The sequence below is a fragment of the Carcharhinus amblyrhynchos genome, chromosome 1, assembly GCF_965287045.1.
Source record: "Carcharhinus amblyrhynchos chromosome 1, sCarAmb.v2.hapA, whole genome shotgun sequence".
NCBI classification, from domain to species: domain Eukaryota; kingdom Metazoa; phylum Chordata; class Chondrichthyes; order Carcharhiniformes; family Carcharhinidae; genus Carcharhinus; species Carcharhinus amblyrhynchos.
In genome coordinates this window covers 137,435,747-137,459,145 of record NC_137324.1, presented here as the reverse complement: position 1 = coordinate 137,459,145, position 23,399 = coordinate 137,435,747, and the positions used below count along the sequence as shown (strand labels likewise).

Here is a 23,399-nt window from a genome sequence, read left to right as displayed (position 1 = left end):
CCATAATCTATGTGATTTACCATGTATGGGTACAAGTGGAACAGTAATTAGCACTGTTGTGTCTCAGCGTCAGCATTGTGTGACTGTCTGGGTGGTATTTATGCCTGTGTCTGTGGGTTCCCTCTAGGTGCTCTGGTTTCCTTTCACAATCCAAAGATGTGCAGGTTTGGTGGATTGGCCATGCTAAATTGCCCCTTAATGTCCAAAGATGTGTAGGTTAGGGGAATTAATGGGATAAATGCATGGGATTATGGGGATGAGTTAGGTGGCATGGCAGACCAGGGTAGAATGGTGTGTCAGAGAGTCGGTGTAGACTATAAGCCAAATGACTTCCTTCTGCACTGAAGAGATCCCATGGGAGCTCTTTATCACATTACTGGGCATTCGCTCCTTCAAAGTCATGATACTTTTCCTTCATGTTATGAATTATTTTTGTAGAATGCAACTTGTTCTTTTTCTTGAAGGTAACCAGATTCTTCTTCTGAATATTCTTCTCCAGGGAAGATGTTTTAGACCAGCAAGCTTTTGCAATATGACTTTGCCACAAGTCTTGCATTGACTATCCTTACTCCAGCGTTCACTCGTTAAAAAGCCCACATTGGGACATTTGTGACATGCTTATTGCTGTTTTGACTTCGTAAGGGCAGCTTCCAATTTGTGGACCTTCATTCCTGCACCAAATTGTGAAGCCTTCCTCAGCCAGGTCCATTGACACTGTGATCTCTACTTCTGTCTTTAAAGTCAAAGCATGTTCAGTAAGCAATTTTCTGTGGATAGCCTCATTTTGCGACCACAAACTAGACAATCTCTAAGAGTATCTTCGGAATATAGGAATTAGGAGCAGAAGTAGGCAAATTCAGTCCTTCAAGCCTGCTCCACCATTCAATCAGATCATGGCTGATCTCTCCCCGGTCTCAAATCCACCTCCCCACCTGTTCCTCATAGGCCCCTTTCCCTTTTTTATTAGAAATATGTCTATCTCCCACTTGAAAACATTCAACAATTCAAACCCCGTTGTGCTATGAGACAGCGAGTTCCACAAGTTCACTACCCTTTGCGAGAAGTAGTTCCTCCTCAGTTTTAAATCTACCGCTTCTCAATCTATACCTTTGACCTCTTGTTCCAGATTGCTTCGTAAGAGGAAACATTTGGTCAACATTTACCTTATCAATGCCGTGGTCAAATCCCCCTCATCCTTCTGAAATCCAGCAAGTACAAGCCCAAACTGTTCAACCTCTCCTCGTACGTCAAACCCTTCATCCCTGGAATCATGAACCTCCTCTGAATTGCCTCTAATGCCATGTCAGCCTTCCTCAAATAAGGAGACCAAGACTGGACGCAATACTCTAGGTGTGGTCTCCCCAACACTCTATACAATTGCAACACTTCTCTACTTTTATACTCCAGTTCTTTTGCAATAAATGCCAACATCCCATTTGCTTTTTTTATTACATGTTGCACCTGCTTTCTCAATTCCAGAACGTAGACACCCAGATCCCTCTGCTGGGATGCATTTTGAATCTGCTTTCCATTTAAAATTCGCCTTTCTATTTTTTCTGCCAAAATGGATAACCTCACACTTATCCACATTAAATTCCATCTGCCAAATTTTGGCCTATTCTCCCAGCCTATCCATATCTGTCTGTGCGATCTTTATATTCTCTTCATTGCCTACTTTCCCACCTATTTTAATATCATCCACAAACTTTGCTATGTTACGCACTGTCCCTGCTTGCAGATCATTTATATAGATTGTAAACGTTAAGGTCCGAGGACTGATCCCTGCAGCACCCCACTGGTTACAGTTCACCAGCCAGAAAAGGACCCACTTATTCCGACTCTAAGCTTTCTGTCAGTTAGCCAATCCTCAATCCAATCCAGTACTGTACCCACTCTCTCCTTCTGGATCAGTCTTTTATGCGGCACCTTGTCAAACACATTCCAAAAGTATAGATATACTACAACCACGGGTTTCCGACTATCCACCTTACTTATGTCCTCAAAGAACTCAAGCAAGTAAGTATGACTTTCCCTTCATAAAACCATGCTGACAATGGTGGATTGAGCTTTTTCTTTCCAAATGCTCAGTCTTCTACTCCTTAGTGGTTGATTCCAGCAACTTCCCCACCACAGAGGTCAAGCTAACCAGCCTACAGTTTCCTATGTTTTGTCTCTCTCCCTTTTTGAATAGGGGTACCACGTAAGTGTATTTCCAATCCACTGGGACCATACCAGAATCAATGGAACTTTTAAATATCAGAATCAATGCATCTGCTATCTCTGCTGTCACCTCCTTTAATACCCTAGGGTGCAAGCCATCAAGTTCCGGAAACTGATTTGCCTTTTAATCTCGTTAGTTTATTTAAAATCTTCTCCCTTGTGATGATTATTGCACCAAATTGCTCTGCATTAACTACAATTCTTGGAAAATCTTTATTATTCTCTACACGTGTTTACTTCCCCAATTTTCTCATTCTTGTGCCAATTTGCACATGGCTCAGGTAGTATTCCAGATTATAAGCATTGAGGATTGTTCTTTAAATTAGTTCCTAGTTCCTAATAATCCCCAAACAAGTCCTCTTTCCTAGTCTTACCTGTGTTGTTTGTCCCAACGTAAACTACAACAACTGGATCCTCTCACACCACTTGAAGTATTCTTTCAAGCCGGACAGAGATATCCCTCATCCTGGCACCTGGTAAGCAACATACCGCGGGACTCTCGGTCCTGCTTACAAAGGATGCTATCAATCCCCCTAATTATAGAATCCCTTATAACTATCACTTGTCTTTTTGCTCCAGCCTCTTGAATGGCCTCCTGTACCATGGTGCAGTGGTTGGCTAGCTCATCCTTTCTACAGTCCTTTTCCTCATCCACAATGTTTCCCAACCTTTTTAAAGTTGTCACAAACTGAGCAATGCTTTTGCCTTCCACTTGATTCCTTCAATGGGACCTGATCCATTTTCGATGCTCAGTGGCTTTGGAGAATAGCGCTCTTCAAGGATTTTTGTCAAGTCACCTTAAGTTTTGGTTACTGGATGAAATTATTGGCCTTGCTTTCTAGGGTACTGAGGAAAAACTGGTATGGTTTGCAATTTTATTCACTCGATGAAGTACTGAAAATGCTCTACGTAGGAACTGTGTGATTCATTTTCTTGATTAAAAGGGTCCATGCCCTAATTGATCAGTTCTCTTTCAGGTACCAGTAACTCGGGACTTGCTCAGTACATTTTTTTTCACTGTCTTCCAGTACTCCCCTTTTTACCCCAGAGACCGTTGACTTGATGAATTTTGTTTCAAATTACTTTTGAGAGCAATCTATAATCCTTTTAAATATATAACAGTTTCCTCAGCCCTGTTATTGGAACATTAATGCTATGTTTATTTCTTCAGCTGTGAAATGGTAAATATCTACACTGCAAGATAGCCCTCATCACCTTATGTGTATTATTTGAGAGGAACCTATCTTGGAATTCACTGAAGCCAGCTAGGCACTGCTTTCTTTATGAACAAGTGACTGTCAGATTCTTATCACAAATTTTAAAATTGTAAAATGCTGCACATAGCCTTCAATAGGTAAATAATTAAGTCACAAATGCATGACTTAATGTATATAGTCATTAAATACATTTTTACCCTGCTAGTACCCCTGACACCTAAGGCAATTTAGTATGGCCAATCAGCCTCTGCACATCTTTGGCTTGTGGGAAAAAAAACAGAACACCTGGAGAAAACCCAAGCAGATATAAGGAGAATGTGCAAACCCCACACAGACAGTGACCCAAGGCCGGAATTGAATCTGGGTCTCTGGTGATGTGAGGCAGCAGTGCTAACCATTGTGCAACCGAACTGCCAAGTCAACCTAGAGAAGCTTTTCCGGATATGTTTAGCCTCCTGTAAACCCTTGTCATACATTTTCTACACAATATTGAACTTGTCTGTCTTTTCATTCTAATTAATTACTAGTCAACTATAATTTATTTGACCTCATGGAGCAGCTGAACTTGTGTTCATTAATAAATTCCCATTGAAAACCAACTACTGTTTTTCTCCATCTCACTGATTCCCTCCTTGTCTTATTAATGTCTTCATTTCTAAGATGACATTTTGAAAAAAATGGTGGTGCTCTGTTTGCCTCTTTCTCAACTGAATCTAGCAGGTAATTTATAGCAACCGGTCTCTCTGCGTGAGTTTCAACACGTTACAAGATAAAGCCAATCAGTTAGTGCTTGTTTTCCTTTATTTAGATTTTAGTTCAAAAGTTTATAGCTTGAACATATTCACTTAAACTCCATTTTAAAAGCTGGACTTCCTTTTTAAGTTAGACTTGGTGTTGGACTAAACTAGAGTATACTCAACTGAGGACAGGAAGTGTTCTTATAATGCCATGCAAAGCAATCTCAACACATTCTAAAGCAACATTTCAAGTGCTTTAGGTATAATACGACTCTTTTGGAGATCATGAATGCAAGTAGAGAAATTCAATATTTTTGTAGATCAGAAATTCCAACATCAAGATAAAGTAACAAGTTGTATTCCTACAGCATATTTAGCATGATTAAACTTCCCAGGCAAGAAAATATGAGAAAGCACACTGATGTTCACATTCAACCAATTTGACTTGTTACTGCTATAGTGTTTATAGATCAGACCTGAAACTAAGCAAGAACTTTGCTTGTTAACTGTCATTGTGAACACAACATTATCGCCAAAATATTGTTGGCATTTATGCTGGCAAGATCTTATGGTCCTACTGATGGCACACCTCTGTCATCGGTTTCTCGCAGTGAGAAGTGTTTCAGCAGGAAACTCCATTAACAGTGGGACCATATGATCCCGCTGCCAGTAAGCAGCGCACCCCAACCTGCCACAGCAAAATGCACTGTGGAGAGGAAGGGAAAATCCCACCCTATAATGAATGGGCTTTGGCAGCCCTCTAGCTGTTTCACTCAATTGACCATTCTCGTGTGAACCCAATAGCACCTTTTATTAATAGAGTGTCTTTAATATAGTGAAACATCCCAATGACAGAGAGCCACATAAGGTGACACTAGGTAAATGACCAAAAGCTTGGTTAAACAAGTATATTTTAAGAAGTGTCTTACAGGAGGAAAGTGAAGTAGAGAGGAAATTCCAGAACTCAGAGCTGAGACAATTGAAGGCAAATATAATTGGGAATGCATGAAAGGCACAGACATCTATGAGGTTGTGGAGTTTGAGATGATGACAGAGGCAAGCCCATGGAGGAATTTGAAATGAAGTATTAAATTTTAAAATCAAGACATTGACCTTAACTGTGAGCCAGTGTAGGTCAGTGAACACAGTGGAGTGGGTGTTAAGGGAACAAGATTTTCTGCAACTTAAAGGACATGTGCAGCAGAGATTTGGATGACCTCATGCTCACGCAGGGAGACCAGCGAGGAGTGCGTTGGAATAATTAAGGCATCAAGGATTTCAGCAGCAAATGAGTTGAGACAGGGCTAACCCATGTAATGTCGTCATAATGGAACTTAAATTTCGTCCTCATCTGAGACCATGTAAATGAACTTTTGAGGTAACGATCAGTTGTCAGAGTCCTGGCTGTTGTTGTTTCCACAGTTGTCAGGCTGTGGCCTACTGTGCATGTGCTGATCTCGGTGCTGACAGATTGGCGCGTGTGCAGTGGCCTACTAAGCACGCTGATTTAAGCCTCTCTAGCGGGAATAGGTCAGCATGATTCACGTTAATGCACTCTGCAGTTCAGAGTGTGGGTGATTCATTTTGAAAATCCCACTGAAAAAACCAGCAGGATTTACTCCAGTTTTTACACAAATTCTACACTTAGAATTCCACCCCAAGTCTAATAACCACATTATCAGACAGCTCACTCTGCACCGTATTTCTTGACTTAAGAAATGTCACAATTTCAGGGATGGACCTAAGTCTCTAGTGGACTTTTCCTCGACTTAATCAACTCTTATCTGCATGATGTATTAACTCACTGTAGGTGGCATCAAGTAATGATTTGAACAAGTAATGATTTGAACAAGTGATGTTGCAGAGCTCTGTGCGAATTGTGTTGATGACCTTGAAAACAACTGTCATTAGATGAGAAAGGTCAATAACCTTGCTCACTAGTGTTTGTTGGTGGCAATTGACACAGGAGGCGCGTTCAGGATCATTCCTGAAAAATGCAACAAAGCCTGCATTGACACCCAGCATTGATGGTGCACTGTCAGTTGTGATTGGAATCAGTTTCTTGCTTGGAATGTTCTTCAGTCACGTACCTTTTAAGTTTGGTGTAGAGATCCTCACCTCTTGTTCTGTATGAGTGGCAAAAGAGTGAAGGGGTCCTCCTTTGCTGTTGCATCTTTGTTTTCATTTGCATGGCGTTCAATTACCTGGGCCATATCTCTCATGTCCGTTGGCTCATCAAACTGCAGTGATAAGTCTTGGTGTATTTGCTAAGACACATCCTTGGACAAAAATTCCACTCTTCTGGTTACTGTTAAAGCACCAAGCAGCATGCTATTGATGGCTGTCATAGTTACAACTTTGTTTTTAAACTCTTTTAACAAGATGTTGGCCGCAACCATCATAGTTTCTTGATAACTTGCCATCTCTGAACAGTTTCTTATGTTTTGCCAGCAAATGGCTATTGCAAAAATACACCTTTTGCTAGCCTTGTCTTCAGCTGCAGGTTTTGAAAAGGTGACTGTTGAACTTGTGTTCCCTTTAACTCCCTGACTTTGTTTATCTGAATGGCATTATTCAAAGGGAAATTTTCTTGAAATTTTGCATGCATTGTCATGCGACGCCATTCCAAATTATCTTTATTACTTAAGGCTGTTGGCAAATGAGATAAAAGTTCTTGTATTCGACATTCGTTAAAGAAAATTCACTTTCCCATTCCTGGTGAAATTGTAAGTTTTTTTGCCCATTTGTAGGTTTCTGGCTTCTTGCTCCTCATTGGTCTTCACCCATCTTAGTCTCTTTTTGATCGTGCTGCCTAGACACTCGTGGCATAGTTTTTCCACTCGTATATTTTGAGGTTCAGCAGCTCCCTCAGACATTCCGCAGCTGTTGTTGCCCTGAGGGAGCGCATTGGAAGCACCAGCCTAAACCCTGACTAAAAGCAAATTGAAGGATCCCCATGAAATCTCATCCTTCAGAAAATAGCTGGAACAGAGATATTAAATCAAAATGAATTCCAGCAAACTTGGCTTGACTCCAGAAGGAAAAATGAATGCACCCTCAAGATTATTATGCAAAACGGAACTCTTGGGTGGAATTGGGATAATAGGGAGACAGGATTTAAAGTTGTGGCAAAGTTTAGCGTTAAGTTAGTAGTACTGGCATTGTTTAAATTTTTTATATATGGAGAAGTTTGTTTTTGTTTACAAATGTGAAATCCCATGATGCAATTCTTTGATCACTGGATGTTTGAATTTCTCTTTAAATATTAATCTCTGTGGAGATCATAATACCTGGGACATACTGTCTATGAATGTTAGTAGACAGTCAGTGGTTTCAAAAGGAAATTGGATGGGCATTTAAGGGAAATAAACTTGCAGGGCAATGGGATTTTGAGATCCTTGTCGACATGAGAGCGAAGTGGCAGAAGAAGCATATGCACAGGCTGAAGTGTAGAAGATGAAAGGTGAGGCAGAGATCCAGGTGAATGACTGTTGAAGTTGCAGTACTGATCAAGCTTAATTAAATCTTATATGATAAACAGACTCTGACACTTCTGTTTATACATCTTTTTCTAAGACCAACAATTTAGAGGCATCTTGGATGCTGGTCATGAGAAGATCTTGTACATGGATATATTGTGGCACGATGCCTTTATGTACGGTATTTGTAAAACAAAATGGGAATAAAGTTGGGGGAATGGGACTGAATGGATTGTTCTGCAGAAAACCAGCATGTACTTAATGGCTAATTAGCCACTTATGCCATTATTTTATTCATTTCAAAATTAAAAATCAATTTTTGTAATAACCCACCTGGTTCACTGATGTCCTTTAGGGAAGGAAATCTGCCATCCTTACCTGGTCAAGCCTGGGTGTGACTGCAGACTCTCAGTGTGGGTGACCCTTAACTACCCTCTGAAGTAGCCAAGCAAGCCACTCGGTTCAGTGGGCAACAAATGCTGGCTTTGTTAGCGATGCCCACATTCTATAAATTATTTTAAAAAAACAAGAGGGAATAGATTTAAGTTGATTTGCAAAGGAAGAAATACGCCTTAACAAACATATCCTCTTTGACCACAGACGAGGTTCTCGAGGACTGGAGAATTGTAAATGTCGTTCCCTTGTTTAAGAAAGGAAGCGGGGCTAACTCTAAAGATGTGCAGGTTAGGTGGATTGGCCATGCTAAGTTGCCCCTTAGCATCGGGGGACTAGCTAGGGTAAATGCATGGTGTTATGGGGATAGGGCCCGGATGGGATTGTGGCTGGTGCAGACCCGATTGGCCTGCTTCTGCACTGTAGGATTCTATGATTCTATAATCCAAGAAATTATAGGCTGGTGAACCTGACATCAGTGGTGGGGAAGCTTTTGGAGAAGATGCTGAGGGACAGAATATATGCACATTTGGAAGAAAATGGACAAGTTAGTGACAGGCAGCATTGTTTTGTATGGGCAAGATCATGTCTCTCAACTTGATTGAGTTTTTTGAAGAGGTGACAAAAATAATTAATGAGGGAAGGACTGTGGATGTAGTTCATGTGTTCAGTAAGGTGTTTGACAAAGTCCCACATGGCAGATTGATACAAAAACTAAAATCACATGGGAGTCAGGGTGGGTTGGCTAGATAGATACAGAACTGGCTTGGTCATAGAAGAGAGAGAGTAGCGGTGGAAGAGTGTTTTTCAGAATGAAGATCTGTAGCTAGTGATATTCCACAGGAATTGGTGCTGAGACCTCTGTTGTTTGTAGTATATATAAATGTGGATGGTTTGATTGGTATGTTTGCAGATGACACGAAGATTGGTGGAGTTGCTGATGCCAGGGATTATCAGAGGATGCAACAGGATATAGGTTGGAGACTTGGGCACAGAAATGGCAGATGGGGTTTAATCCGGATAAATGCAAGGTGATGCATTTTAGAAGATTAAATTTAGGTTTGAGTTATACTATAAATGGCAGAACTCTTAGGATCATTAACATACAGAGGCATCTGGGCGTGCAAGTCCATAGTTCCCTAAAAGTGGAAACACAGGTGGCCAAGGGAATTAGGCATATGGCATGCTTGCCTTCATCAACCGAAGTATTGAGTATAAGAGTTGGAAAATCTTGTTGCAGCTATGTAAAACCCTGGTTTGACAGCATTTGAAGTATTGCGTGCAGTTCTGATCGCCACTGTCGTAGAGGGACATGGAAGCTTTGGAGAGAGTGCAAAGAAGGTTCACCAGGATGTCGCCTGTCCTTGAGGATGTTGACTATGAGGAGAGGTTGAACAAACTAGCATTGTTTTCATTGGAAAGGTGGAGGCTGAGGAGCGAAGGTTGACAAAATTGAGAGACATGGGTTTATAGTCAGAGGCTTTTTGCCAGGGTAGAAGTATCAATTACAAGGGGGCATGGATTCAAGGTGAGAGGGGGGCAGTTTTTCATGCAGTGAGTGATGGATGCCTAGAATGCGCTGCCAGAGGAGGTGATGGAAGCAGGCACATTAGCAACATTTAAGAGGCATTTTGATGGGTACATGAATAGGGAGGGAAGAGAGGGTTATGGTCTGAGTAAGGGGAGAAGTTTTTTTTAGTTTAGTTACGGCATTATGATTAGTACAGGCTTGTCTGGCCTGTTCCTGTGCTGTATTTTTCTTGGTTCTTGTTCTTTCTTTGTGATATGAGGAAAGCTTTTTTATGCAGCAAGTGATTAGGATCTGGTAATCACTGCTTCAGAGTATTCGCTGCTTGAAAGGGAAGTTCAATCAAAGCATTCAAGGAGGAATTGTTATCTGATAACGAAAATGTGTAGTGCTATGGACAAATGAAAGAGACAATAGGTAAGTTGCTCCCGCAGAGAACCAACTCTGGCATAATGGGCAGGATAGCTGCCTTTTTGTGTTGTAATCATATTGTGATTCTATGACTTTGAGTTGGCAAAGCTCTCAGCTTTGGCTTATGTTAATAGAGTTACCCATTGTCCTGCCAGGATGTTTAATAGAGCCTGCAAGTTAGACACCTTGCAGGGCAGCTAGTCAAGAAAGTGCAGCTTTTGATCTCCCTGCTGTGCCTACTTTCATGCAGTGCTATGGAAGTATGGCTCCTTGTGATTGGAGTGTGAGGGAACATCTAATATTAGTCAGAAGTTCACATATTTTAGTGGTACCCTAGTTGGCCTAGCTTCTTTTAGTACAAGGAGCCATTGTATGTATTAATTTCTTCACAATAGCTAAGCTCTAGTCTCCCTTATCTAAGTTAATGTTTTAGTTTGGCAGATTTCTGTTGTCATTTCATATTTGATAGTCATGAATGTGACATATTGAGATGCTTGCAAAGTTCCCTTCTGCAGTCTGAATTCTCTTGGAAAAATAATAAACTTTATAAACAAATAATCACTATATGTTAACTACAAGTATAATCAATATTTGAATCATGGATTTTGGTTAACCCCAACCAGAGGACGTGATGGTCATTGATCTTTTATGTTAAGAGAGTAATAACCAACTTTTTGCTTAAAATTACACCAAAAGGGAAATCACAAAGGAAAAAAATGACCCTGCATTTAATAACAGTGAAAATTAGACTTGGAGGAGAAACCATTTGATATATGGATTTCATTGTGCTTTAAGCTCTCATGATGACAATAAGAAACATTGGCTTAAATTCACGTTATAATTGTCGAATTTTATCCATAAGCTGTACCTTAACAAAGACAAAACTCTGGGAAATACATAAGAACATAAGAAATAGGAGCAGGAGTAGGCCATCTAGCCCTTCGAGCCTGCCCCGCCATTCAATAAGATCATGGCTGATCTGTTGTGGCTCAGTTCCACTTTCCCGCCCTCTCCCCATAACCCTTAATCCCCTCTCTTATCAAGAACCCATCAACCCGCTTCTTAAAAATATTTAGCGAGGCAGCCTCCACCACTTCAACGGGCAGAGAATTCCAGAGATTCACCACCCTTTGAGTGAAGAAGTTCCTCCTCAACTCCGTTCTAAACCGCCTCCCCTTTATCTTGAGGCTGTGCCCCCTAGTCCTACTGTCTTTTTTGAGCGGGAAGAGTCTCTCCACCTCTATCCTATCCATCCCATTCATCATCTTATACGTCTCAATGAGATCTCCCCTCATTCTTCTAAACTCTAACGAGTACAAGCCTAGTTTATTCAGCCTCTCCTCATAGCTCAATCCCCTCAACTCCGGTATCAGCCTAGTAAACCTCCTCTGCACTCCCTCCAGGGCCAAAATATCCTTGCGCAGGTGCGGCGCCCAAAACTGCACACAGTACTCCAGCTGCGGCCTCACCAATGCCCTATACAGCCGCAGCAAGACCTCCCTACTTTTATATTCAATCCCCCTCGCTATGAAGGCCAGCATCCCATTCGCCTTCCTGACCACCTGCTGCACCTGCAAGCTGGGTTTTTGCGACTCATGCACAAGGACCCCGAGGTCCCTCTGCACCGTCGCCTGCTGCAGTTTTTCGCCACGTAAGTAATAGTCCTTCCTACCATTCTTCCTACCAAAGTGGACCACCTCACACTTGCCAACATTAAATTCCATTTGCCATTTCCTGGCCCATTCGCCCAGCCTATCTAGATCCTTCTGCAGACTCTCCACACCCTCCGCACAATTTGCCTTTCCCCCAGTCTTGGTGTCATCAGCAAATTTCGACACCCTGCACTCGGTTCCCTCCTCCAGATCATCTATATAAATGGTAAATAGCTGAGGCCCCAGCACCGACCCCTGGGGCACCCCACTAGTCACCAACCGCCAATCCGAATAGCACCCATTGACCCCCACTCTCTGCCTCCTATTTGAGTACCTAGGGTACTGAGTTATTTCTGCACTATCCTTCATGCATCACCACTCTTTTGTAACCTGCTTCATCCAGCAAAGGTTAATATGATGGGGCTTTTGTTTTGTAAAACCTTACAATCTGGCACATCGTGCCTTTTCTTTTGAAAGAGCTGTCTAATTAGTCCTACTCCTCTACACTTTGCCCACAGCCCTGCAATTTATTTCATTTTCAAATATTCAATCATTCAATTCCCGTGACAGCTCTGTGCCTTTAAGAAATGTATTTTAGTCATGTTTCTGTGCAGGACTTTTTTTTAATTGTGTGTTCTGACACTGGTGCCACTGGATTTAAAGTCAGCAGCCCTGTATTGTTACTGCAGCAGCATAGTTGCTCTTAATTGCTAGAATGTTTGCTTTAATTTGGACTAATGCCATTCTGTTGTTTTTAGTGTTTTGCAGAGTAGATCTTGATTAGGCTGATGGACAGAAAAGTCATGTGACTAGGTGGAGCTAGATTTACAAGAAATCAAGCTCAGTCGGCTGCTTGGGATCTTTACAGAGAGGTCACTTTGTCTTTCTTTCTATGTCTGGAATTGGAGATTGGAATCTGTCAGGAAATAAGCTTTTTCTTTGAGATTCTACTGTTTGGTCGGGGATCTTGCTCTCTGGAAGTGGTCGTATGAGAGACAGCAGATAGTTGTCTGTCTGGATCTCTGTCAAGAGGTGTTAAAAGGCTTGAAATCAAGCATTTGTGTACGCATATCTGTTTTTGGTGCTAACTGGTTCTGAAGAAGGGATTTATGTCTATGGGGCTCTGCTTTCATTGGAGCTATAGAGATAGCTAATTGTAGAAGTATAACTTGTCATGTTTGTTTTGATAAAGGCTTCATAGTGGGTCAATTGAATCATACCCAGAGTGGAATACTTTATGCTCACCCTAATGCCAAAATCTTAAAAGGTTAGGATCTAGGCTAACTTCATAACATACCTCGGAGTTTCTGATCTGGTCCCTAACATTCCCTTTTGAAAGTTACTATTATCTCTATTATAATCATCTTTTCAGGCAATACATTTCAAATGATAAAAACTCAGTGTAACATGAATTATTCACCTTGTGGTAGGATGGTTCCCCCTTTTCCTTCTCTTGAATAACTGCAATGAGCAAGGTATTATAATCCTCTTGTGACTTTCAAGCGGACACAAGACAGGTTTTCTTGTTTTGAAAGAAAGTTCATTTTTTATTGCCCAAGATATAGTTGCAGCAGCACCAACTCATGTATGGCCACTGTTCAGTAGACATTTAGACAATAATAATCATCAAGTTATCAGGAGAGATTGGCTGCAATTTTAATTCCTTTACAAAGGAACGTCCAGAAGGTTGTTCACATCTCATGACCTACCCAAGCAAGGAGGTTATTTCCAGCATTGGGCAGTCTCGTGTATGTTTGCACAAAGAGAAGGGAAGTACCTGACACCCCTAGACACTCTATCTTGTGTCAAGGTAACTTGTCCATTTTGCATTCTGCTTTTTAAAAGCAAAGTGTACCACCTTTTGTACAAATTGTCGGGCATAATTAAGTGGGCATGGCAATCCTCCATTGTTCTCTTGTTAATTATCTTAAATACATGTTCTTAAATTACTTGCCCCCTGCTAGTGGAAAGATTTTTATATAATCTATCAAAATTTTGAACATCTCAATTGATATCCTCTTAACCATCTCTGCTCTAAGGAGAGCAATTCCAGTTTCTCTAATCTATCCACATAATTGGAGTTCCTCAACCTTGACACCATCTAGTAACTCTCCCCTGTATCTTTTTAAAGACCTTGACATTCTTTATAAAAAATGATGCCCAAAGTTATGCACAATATTTTAGCAGAAGTCAAATCAATGAATATTAGTAAATAATGGTAGGAATTTGTTTTCGGGTTAGATAAAGCTGCAAACAGTGCAATAATTCAATTAGTCAGTATATTTTTGTGGATTTAAACAAATCAAGTGAGAAGGTTCATGAATTCTGGGAATATATTTTGTCCTTAGTTTTCTTTTAATGTATTAGGCGGCAGGAGTAGGTAAATTACCTCATTGGGAACGAGTGCTTTAAACAGGTCACATTTATTTCAATAACAATGTCATGACTGTGATAAATTTTTCAATTTCATTTCAAGATGGAAATGAAGACGAAGCAGGAGGAGAACTGGGTGAAGAAGAGAATTGGTTTGAAAATGCCTCTGAAACTCCTTCTGAAACCTCCTACTTAGATGTACAAGACCTGAATGTATCACCCAGAGACAAGCTGCAAGAACAGGAAACCTCTCCAGAAAGCTCCTTGGGGAGCACAACTCCTATAAGGAACTCCTTGGAATTGTTAGTTTCTGAAAATGATCGGTTCAAAGACACCTTGGAAAAACAGGATGCATTGTCACCTGTTCCATCACCGCTTTTGCATGAAATGGGGTCCCATGTATTACATAAACCTATGAGTAGCAATTTGAGACGTCTGTTGGAGGCTGGATCAATCCGTGCTGACCCTGGCCTGGGAGACACAGAAAAAGATGATTCTGCAGTTGGTCATGGTTCAACGTTGCCTTTATCACCATCTTCCCCTCATGCACTACAGCTAAGTGCTCTTGCTAGGAAATTAGCTGCTAAGCAGGAGCAAAGTAATCATTGTAGTCCAAGTAACAACTTTATGTGGAATCAGGACATTTGGCTGCTAAATTCATCATCTTGTAATTTATCACCTACTTCAGCTACACAAAAGCTTAAGGCTGCTGCAAATGCAGTTCGTCTGGACAAAAGTCTGTCACGGGAAGAGGAGCCAGTGAGATATAGCCCATACTCATCGCCTTATAGCCCTATACAAAAGCAGTCTGCTAGTTCTGCGCTGGCTGCTCTCTCAAAGAAAGTTAGTGAAAGAAGCCTGTCTTCTGCTCAAGATCATAAGCGTCCAGGAATTACTTTCCTTTCTCTGGCCTCAATGACCTCATCAGCAGCCCTTCTGAAAGAAGTCGCAGCTAGGGCTGCTGGGAATATGTTGGTTGAGAGGAAAGATCAGCTGATCCCAAGAGATACCTTACAATCTTTGGAAGTGAAACAAGAAAAACCGATTCCATCAGTTCCAGTTGAAATGCTACTGCCGACATCCAAAATGAAGACTTTGAAGTCTACCAATAAAGGTATGTGCTGTCAAAAGTATATTATCTGAAGTTCAAATGTAAAAGCAGTTTTCTTTTTATGTATGTGTCTTCTATAAATTGCCCTTTTTGTATTGTACAAATGTATTTTTGTTTTATCTTGAAGCATTTCCTGATCTGCTGGGCTATATACCCTCAAGTGAGATGTTAAGTTAAGATGGGTACCTATATTGGAGCTATACTGAGGTAATCAGGAAGTGTAGTTTGAGGTGGACCTAGTTCTGCTTGTGTGAACCTGTGCAATGAATTTCAATAGACTGTTTGGTATAGAAGTACAGTACAGTACAGCCCAAGTTTTCCCATCACAGAGGTTGAAACAATATCCAATAGAAGCAGAGAGATGCTTTTAAAATGGACACCCCCCCCCCCCCCCCCCCCCATACCACCACTACCACCAATTCCATTCCTCACCCCAGTCATGGGCTCGGGCAGAACTTCAACACTGTGTCCCACCCTTAGCTGAGCTCCCATGCTCTATAAGAAAGATGATTTCCATCTCACTGACCACCTGCCTCCACCTCTGTCTCTGTTTTATCACCTCCAGACCTCCATTGCTCCTCCAGCTGGTCTCCCATCCTCCACTCTGTAAACTTCAATTTATCTTTGCTGCACCAAGATTTATTCACCAATCACCTTGTCCTCGTTGACTTGCTTTTGGCTTTCCAATGCCTCAAATGTTGGATTATCTCCCTTGTGTTTAAATCCCTTCATGGCCTTGCTCCTTCTATTTCTATAATCCGTTCTTGTTCCTTCAAATTCTCCATTCCTTTGAATCTGTCCTTTTGTGCATTCCTTCCTCTTTGTCCCACCATTGACACCTTTTTGATACCTAAGACCCAACATTCTGGAATTCCCTCCAGCTGTGGGGCAGCATGGTGGCACAGTGGAGGTTAATACTGCTGCCTCACAACACCAAGGAGCCGGGTTCAATTCTGGTCTCGGGTTACTGTTTGTGTGGAATTTGCACATTCTCCCTGTGTCAGTGTGGGTTTTCTCTGGGTACTCTGGTTTCCTCCAACAGTGCAAAGATGTGCAGGTTAAGTTGATTTGGCCATGCTAAACTGACCCTAGTCTCAAGGGATTAACAATAAAGATGTGGGGTTACGGCAATAGGACCTGGGTGGGATTGTGGTCGGTGCAGACTAGATGGGCCGAATGGCCTCCTTCTGCACTGTAGCGATTTTACGATGAAAACCCGCTGCCTTTTCACTTCCCCCTCTTCCTTTAAAATCCTCTTTCTTGACCAAGTTTTTTTACATATCCTTTGGGAGAAATCATAGGAAGTGTGTATATAATGCAGAAAATGTAATCAAGACTTCATTACTCTGCTCAAGTTGAAGAGGAAATCTTTGAAATCTTTCTGCTGATCTGTAGTCTCGATTGAAGTGTACTACTTCAGTGACAATTACTTTGAGCTTTATTTTCCACTACAGTTTCTGAGGAAGAGGGAGGAAAATCCTTCCAGTGTCCAATTTGTGGTCTGATTATAAAACGCAAAAGCTACTGGAAGCGCCACATGGTGATTCACACAGGGCTAAAAAGCCACCAGTGTCCACTCTGTCCGTTCCGCTGTGCACGCAAGGACAATCTGAAATCACATATGAAGGTACAATGAAGTGAGGCCGTAGTTTTGTCAATTTAAATTAATTCCTTTATTAACCAAGAGTTTGTTGATGAAAGCTGTTATGCTCTTTCCTGTTGAATTTTCAAATACTGTGTAAATATTTGGAGTAAGTAAGGAATTGGAACTTCAGAACTGCTGGCATTCGTTAAGATTTAAACTTCATCTCAGACTTAGCAGTTGAATAGTCAGAAGGTAATTTTAAAATTTCTCCAAAGTGGCTCCTAAACATAAGAAAATAAGGAGCTGGAGTAGACCATATGCACCAAAAGGAGGCTGTTTAAACATGATTCTAAAGCCATGATTGCAGAGAATGTAAAATAATGACAAACTATAGACATATTTTATCTGGATCTGCAGAATGGAGAATTACCACCTCATTTGAGTTTCTACCCTGAAAATATTCAGGGGTACAGGTTATTTTCTGGTACCGCTCATAAAATTTAGTGAGTGGTCAACAAACTTTTTGATTTGGGTGGGAATTGTATTTGAGTTGGATTCTGTCTTTGCATGCACATGCTCCACTTGACCCCAACAGGGGTTGCAGCACTGTGATCAATGGTAGAAGCTCTGCCAGTTTTTCAACCCCCACAAGCCAAGCAGAAAGTGTTGAACAGCACAGAAGGGTGAATGCAGTATTCATTTAACTGGATAATAAATCTGAGCGTGTAACAAAAGTTTGATTTTAAATCACTTGTTCAATTTGAACTGAAAAACCAAGTGATTCTGTTTTCTTTGAGAAAGCGTAACTGCAAAGTAGAAGATTGAAAATATTATTATCCTGTACTTCTAATGTGCTTATGGTTTCCTGCAGTAGTTATAATTAATCAATGGTAGACTATGATTAGACTATCTAGAATATCAAAATAGACAACTATGCCTGGAATAAAATGGAGGCTATTATCCTTCATCAAATGATTCAATTAAGGCCAGCCAATTTATAATAGCTAAGTTGGTGTTATGTCCTGATAACTGTATCCAAGAACAAGTGACTACTGAAGGAGCTATAAAAATGTGCACATGTACAGTAACTGAATGTAGGTTCTTTAACAGCTGCAGTCGACTACACAAAATGAATAGCTGCAGAGGGCCAAGAGAAAAGATCGTAAAATGACTGTTTCATCTGATAAAGTACTGTAGTTACGAAGTTGGTTACAATGCAGCATGGTTTAACTTCTTACGTTGGAAATACTGCAAAAGTGCAGGGTCAACCTAAATTATTTGTCTACTGATTTTTCAGTCTTGGAATTATGGTCAACGTGAGAACATGAACAGAGGCCATCTATAGTATTATTAGAATGGCGAATAGAAGAGTTGGCTCCTCACATTCTGTTTCAGAGCAGCTTTGGCAAATTTGTCAGTAGGCCACAAATCTATTTTGGACAGGAGATTGGTAGGGCAGCACAACAAAATTGAGGAAATCCCTTGAAACAAAACTTTGCTTCACCAACCAAAGCACCCTCTTACTACAAATGAACTTGAGATTAAGAGCATGGATGTAATTTTAGTATAACAATGTTTTCTGTAAACTACAATTAATCTTCTGAACAGCTTTTTCATTTTGGAAGATGAGAATAAAACTGTCATATGACACAACGACGTGCAGCTAACCTTGGTGGACTTTGATTTAACAAAAAGAAAACTGTGGTAAATTAGCATGTGATACCTGTCACAAGCATTTGTTAAAATTGAAACTTGGTTTTAAAGGGGATTTTGCATAACATAATGGCTAATACCATGATTTATGTGAAATTTTAGTGTTTCCTTGATTTCATAAACCCCCCCCCTCATCCGAACATCTGTTTTCTGTATAATAGATTTGTCTTTTCAGCTGACATTAGAAGGCCTCTTGTCCCAGTAGTTTTTCACATGGATTTTTCCTATTTTAATCAGTGATGCTGGGTGAAGTCACAGGCACAGCTAACTAGTTGAATAAGAATTTGAGATGTAGCATTTTCGTTGATTCAACCAGCATTTGATTCTTTCGTTTGAGTCGTTTTCCTCTTTCACTAAAATGGCCCTCTGAAGAGAGTGTGTCTGTGTTTTATTATGAAGGGGTGAGGGCAAAGGTTTATATTGGAAGCTTTTATCATGTTCTCGCGTTCCCTTTTCAAACAACTTTGTCAATCAGCAGGTTCATCAGCACCAGGACAGAGGAGAAACGTTCCACTGTGAGCTTTGCCCTTTCACCTCATCTCGTCATTTCAGTTTAAAACTCCACATGCGCTGTCATCAGCACTTTCCCCGAACAGAGGTGAAGGTCAAAGAAGAAATTACTGAACCTGAGGTCAGAAGGGCACTTTCAAATGACATTGCTGATGAGAAGAAAAAGGATACAGAATTACTTGAGAATACATTAAAAATTCAGGACCATCTTTTGTATGAAACAACAGAAAATTACAAGGAAACTGCTATTCCACTGAAACCAGTTAAGGAGGAACCCAGTGATGTGAATGTCACCAGGGTGTCACTACCAGAAAGTCATGTGTTTGACAAAAGGCCAGAAACAATACAGCAGGGTACAACAAGTCCATCAGAACCGTCTGACCTTGTAGCCACTCAAAAGGTGTTTCCCTTCAACCAAGATATTTCTGCAACAGATTTTCTTTTAAAGTTATCAGGTATTTCAATTTTCTGTGCTTAAACACTGTTTTTTGCTTCTCTGATCATTTTTAACTTTTTGAATACAGATGCCTTATTTTTAAGATTAAAATCAGAACTGTTATTTGGATATTCTTGAGTTGAAAAGAGGTAATCATGATTTGTGTATTTCTGTCCTTTCCAGTTAGCAAGTCTATTTAGAAATGAAATCAGTGAAGATCTGGTATTCTCCATCCCAAAAGGCGCTGATTATGTTGAATCACTTGAAATTTACATGTCTGAGTGATAATGTTTTGTTAGTTCAGGGATATTGATCAAAGACAGATTGAAATACGGATCACATTTATGTAATAGCACAGTGGAATAGGCTGGAGAGAGTGAATAGCTTACTCTTACACATGAACATAGGAAGTAGGAGGAGGTCTTTCAAGCCAGCAGTGCCATTTAATAAGATCATGGCTATCTGATTCTAATCTCAACTCCACATTCCCGCCAACCCCCAATATCCTTTCACCACCTTTCTTTTTGAGAATCTTATCTATCACTACTCCTGCCGCTTTTTGAGGAAGAGAGTTCAATCATGATCCTCAGAGAAAGAAAATTCCCCTTTTCCAGTCTTAAATGGATGACTCCTTATTTTTAATCCGTTACCTTCAGTTTTGAATTCCCTAACATAAGAAAACATTCTCTCCACATTCACCCTATCAAGACCCCTTGGGATCTTGTATGTTGTCTCTTAATCTTCCTCAGAAGAGTCAGTTGCACCTTATTCTTTTACAGAAAATGCCAACATTGCCCACTGGGGGAGGCTAATTACAACAACATTAGATAGGAATGAAGACTGTAGTTTGGGGGCAGATATTTGAGGGCAAATCAACATCTGGCATGTGGTAGGCTTTCAAGTGTAAGTAGACAGGAATTCAGGACCAGCACATTCCTGTAAGGATAAATATGGCAAGTTTTGGGAACCTTGGATGACAAGAGATATTCAAAGAGAAAAAGGAAGCATGTGTCAAGGCTAGGAGACTGGGAACACACAAAGCAAGTGTGGAATACAAGGAAAGTAGAAAGAAACTTAAACAAGGAGCAAGGAGAGCTAAAAGGGGTCACGAAAAATGATTGGCCAGCAGGATGAAAGAAAATCCCAAGGCTTTCTATAAATATATAAAGTGCAAGAGGATAGCCAGGGAGAGGGTTGGCCCACTCAAGGACAGGGGAGGGAATCTATGCATGGAGCCAGAGAAAATGCGTGAGGTATTAAATGAGTACTTTGTGTCAGTATTCACCAAAGAGGGACTTGGTGGATGATGAATCTGGGAAAGGGAGTGTAGATAGTTTGAATCATGTTGAGATCAAAAAGGAGGAGGTATTAGGGTTCTTGAGGAACGTTAAGGTAGACAAGTCCCCAGGGCTTGATGGGTATACCCCAAAATACTGAGCCAAGAGAGGAAATTGCTGGGGCCCTGAGAGAAATCTTTGTATCTTCACTGGCTACAGGGGAGGTCCCAGAAGATTGGAGAATAGCCAATGTTGTTCCTTCGTTTAACAAGAGTAGCAAGAATAATCAAGGTAATTACAGGCTGGTGAGCCTTATGTCAGTGATAGGGAAATTATTGGAGAGGATTCTCCGAGATAGGATTTACTCCCACTTGGAAATAAGTGGGTATATTACTGAGAGGCAACATGGTTTTGTGAAGGGGAGATCATGTTTCACTAACTTGATCGAGTTTTTCGAGAAGTGATGAAGATGACTGATGAGAGTAGGGCAGTAGATATCGATTAAATGGACTTCAGTAAGGCCTTTGACAAGGTCCCTCTTGGCAGATTGGTCCAGAAGGTAAAGTCACACGGGATCAGACGTGAGTTGGCAAGGTGGATACAGAACTCGCTCAGTCTTAGAAGATACAGGGTAACAGTGGAAGGGTGTGTTTCTGAATGGAGAGCTGTAACAACTGGCGTTCTTCGGGGATCAGTGTTGGTACCTTTGCAGTTTGTAATATATATAAATGATTTGACGGAAAATGTAAGTGAATTGATTAGTAAGTTTGCGGACAACACAAAATTGGATTTGTGGTTAGCGATGAGGACCACCAGAGGATACAGCAGGATATAGATCAGTTGGAGGCTTGGGCAGAGAGATGACAGAGTTTAATCCAGACAAATGTGAGGTGATGCATTTCGGAAGGTCTAGTACAGATAGGAAATATACGGTAAATGGCAGGACCCTTAAGAGTATTGATAGGCAGAGGGATCTGGGTGTTACAGGTACACAAGTCACTGAAAGTGGCAATGCAAGTGGAGAAGATAGTCAAGAAGGTATACGGCACGCTTGCCTTCGTCGACCAGGGTATTGAGTTTAAAAATTGGCAAGTCATGTTGCAGTTTTATAGAACCTTGGTTCGGCTGCACTTGGAATATAGTGTTGAATTCTGATCGTCACACCACCAGAAAGATGTGGAGGCTTTGGAGAGAGTACAGAGAAGATTTACCAGGATGTTGCCTGGTATGGAGGGCATTAGCAATGAGAAGAGGTTGAAGAACTTGGTTTGTTCTCTCTGGAACAATGGATGTTGAGGGGCAACCCTGTAGACATCTACAAGATAATGAGGGGCATGGACAGAGTGGATAGTCAGAAGCTTTTGCCCAGGGTGAAAAAGTCAATTACTAGGGGGCATGGGTTTAAGGTGCAAGGGGCAGTGTTTAAAGGAGATGTATGAGGCAAGCTTTTTTTACACAGAGGGTGGTGCGTACCTGGAACTCGCTGCCAGGGGAGGTAGTGGAAGCAGATATGATAGTGACTTTTAAAGGGCGTCTGGACAAATACATGAATAGGATGGGAATAGAGAGATATAGTCCTGGAAGGGTAGGGGGTTTTAGTTCAGTCAGGCAACATGTTTGGTGCAAGCTTGGAGGACCGAAGGGCCTGTTCCTGTGCTATAATTTTCTTTGCTCTTTGCTCATAAGAGGATTCTCCCATTCCAGGTACTAATCTAGTGACCTTTCTCTGAACTGCTTCCAAAGCAATTATATCCTTCTTTAAATAAGGAGCCCAATACTGTACATAGTGCTTCAGATGTGGTCTCATCGATACCCTATTTAACTGAAGAATCACCTTCCTCCTTTTGTATTAATTTTCCCTCGCAATAAATAACAGCCCAATAGTTTTCCTAATTACTTATGTAAGCCTAATGCATCCAACCCTTTTGTAATTCTTGAACCAATACACCTACATCCCTCTGCATCTCCAAGCTCTGCAATGTCTCATCAATTAAACTGTTTTTTTCATTCTTCCTACCAAAATGAAGTTTCAAATTTTCCCACACTACCCAGTTTGCCAGATCTTTGCCCATTCACTTAACCTATCTATGTCCATTTATAACCTCCTTATGACTTCATCACATCTTAGTTATAATTCCTTTAGCCCCTTCATCCAAGTCATTTTATCATTTATTAGTGTCACAAGTAGGCTTACATTAACACTGTAATGAAGTTACTGTGAAAATCCCATAGTCACCACACTCCAGTGCCTGTTCAGGCACACTGAGGGAGAATATAGCATGGCCAATGCACCTAACCAACATATCTTTTTGACTGTGGGAGGAAACTGGAGCACACGGAGGAAACCCATGCAGACACACGGATAACATGCAGACTCCGCACAGACAGCGACCCAAGACAGGAACGAAACCCAGATCCTTTGGTGCTGTGAGGCAGCAATGCTAACTACTGTATCACTGTGGTTTTATAAATTGTAAACAGTTAAGGTCCCAACACTGATCCCTGTGACGCACCACTCATTACACCCTGCCTACCTTCTGTTTCCTGTTAGCTAGCCAATCTTCTATCCATGCCAATATGTTACCTCCTACACCATGAACCTTTATTTTCCACCATAACATTTGATGTGGCACCTTATCAAATGCCTTCTAGAAATCACAGTACATTCACCGAGTTACATATATAACTCCTTCAAGGAACTCTGGTAATCTGGTTAAATATGATTCCCCTTGTATAAAACCAAGCTAACTCTGCCTG

At 41.0% G+C, this 23,399-nt stretch overlaps 1 protein-coding gene across 6 annotated transcripts in view; it reads left to right on the top strand.

Annotated features, from left to right (window-relative positions):
• znf827 (zinc finger protein 827) overlaps nt 1–23,399 on the top strand; it is a 138,364-nt gene that overhangs the window by 17,807 nt on the left and 97,158 nt on the right. For 5 of the 6 annotated variants that reach the window (XR_013887062.1, XM_080193220.1, XM_080193205.1 and 2 more), the window contains exons 2-4: nt 14,114–15,124; nt 16,576–16,748; nt 18,895–19,384. Coding sequence is in view for 5 of the 6 variants with exons in the window: in XM_080193220.1 (XP_080049346.1) it covers nt 14,114–15,124; nt 16,576–16,748; nt 18,895–19,384 (1,674 nt within the window). In the remaining variant the exon portion in view is untranslated. The remainder of the gene's footprint in view (nt 1–14,113; nt 15,125–16,575; nt 16,749–18,894; nt 19,385–23,399) is intronic. The other variant, XM_080193213.1, reaches the window with a different exon arrangement.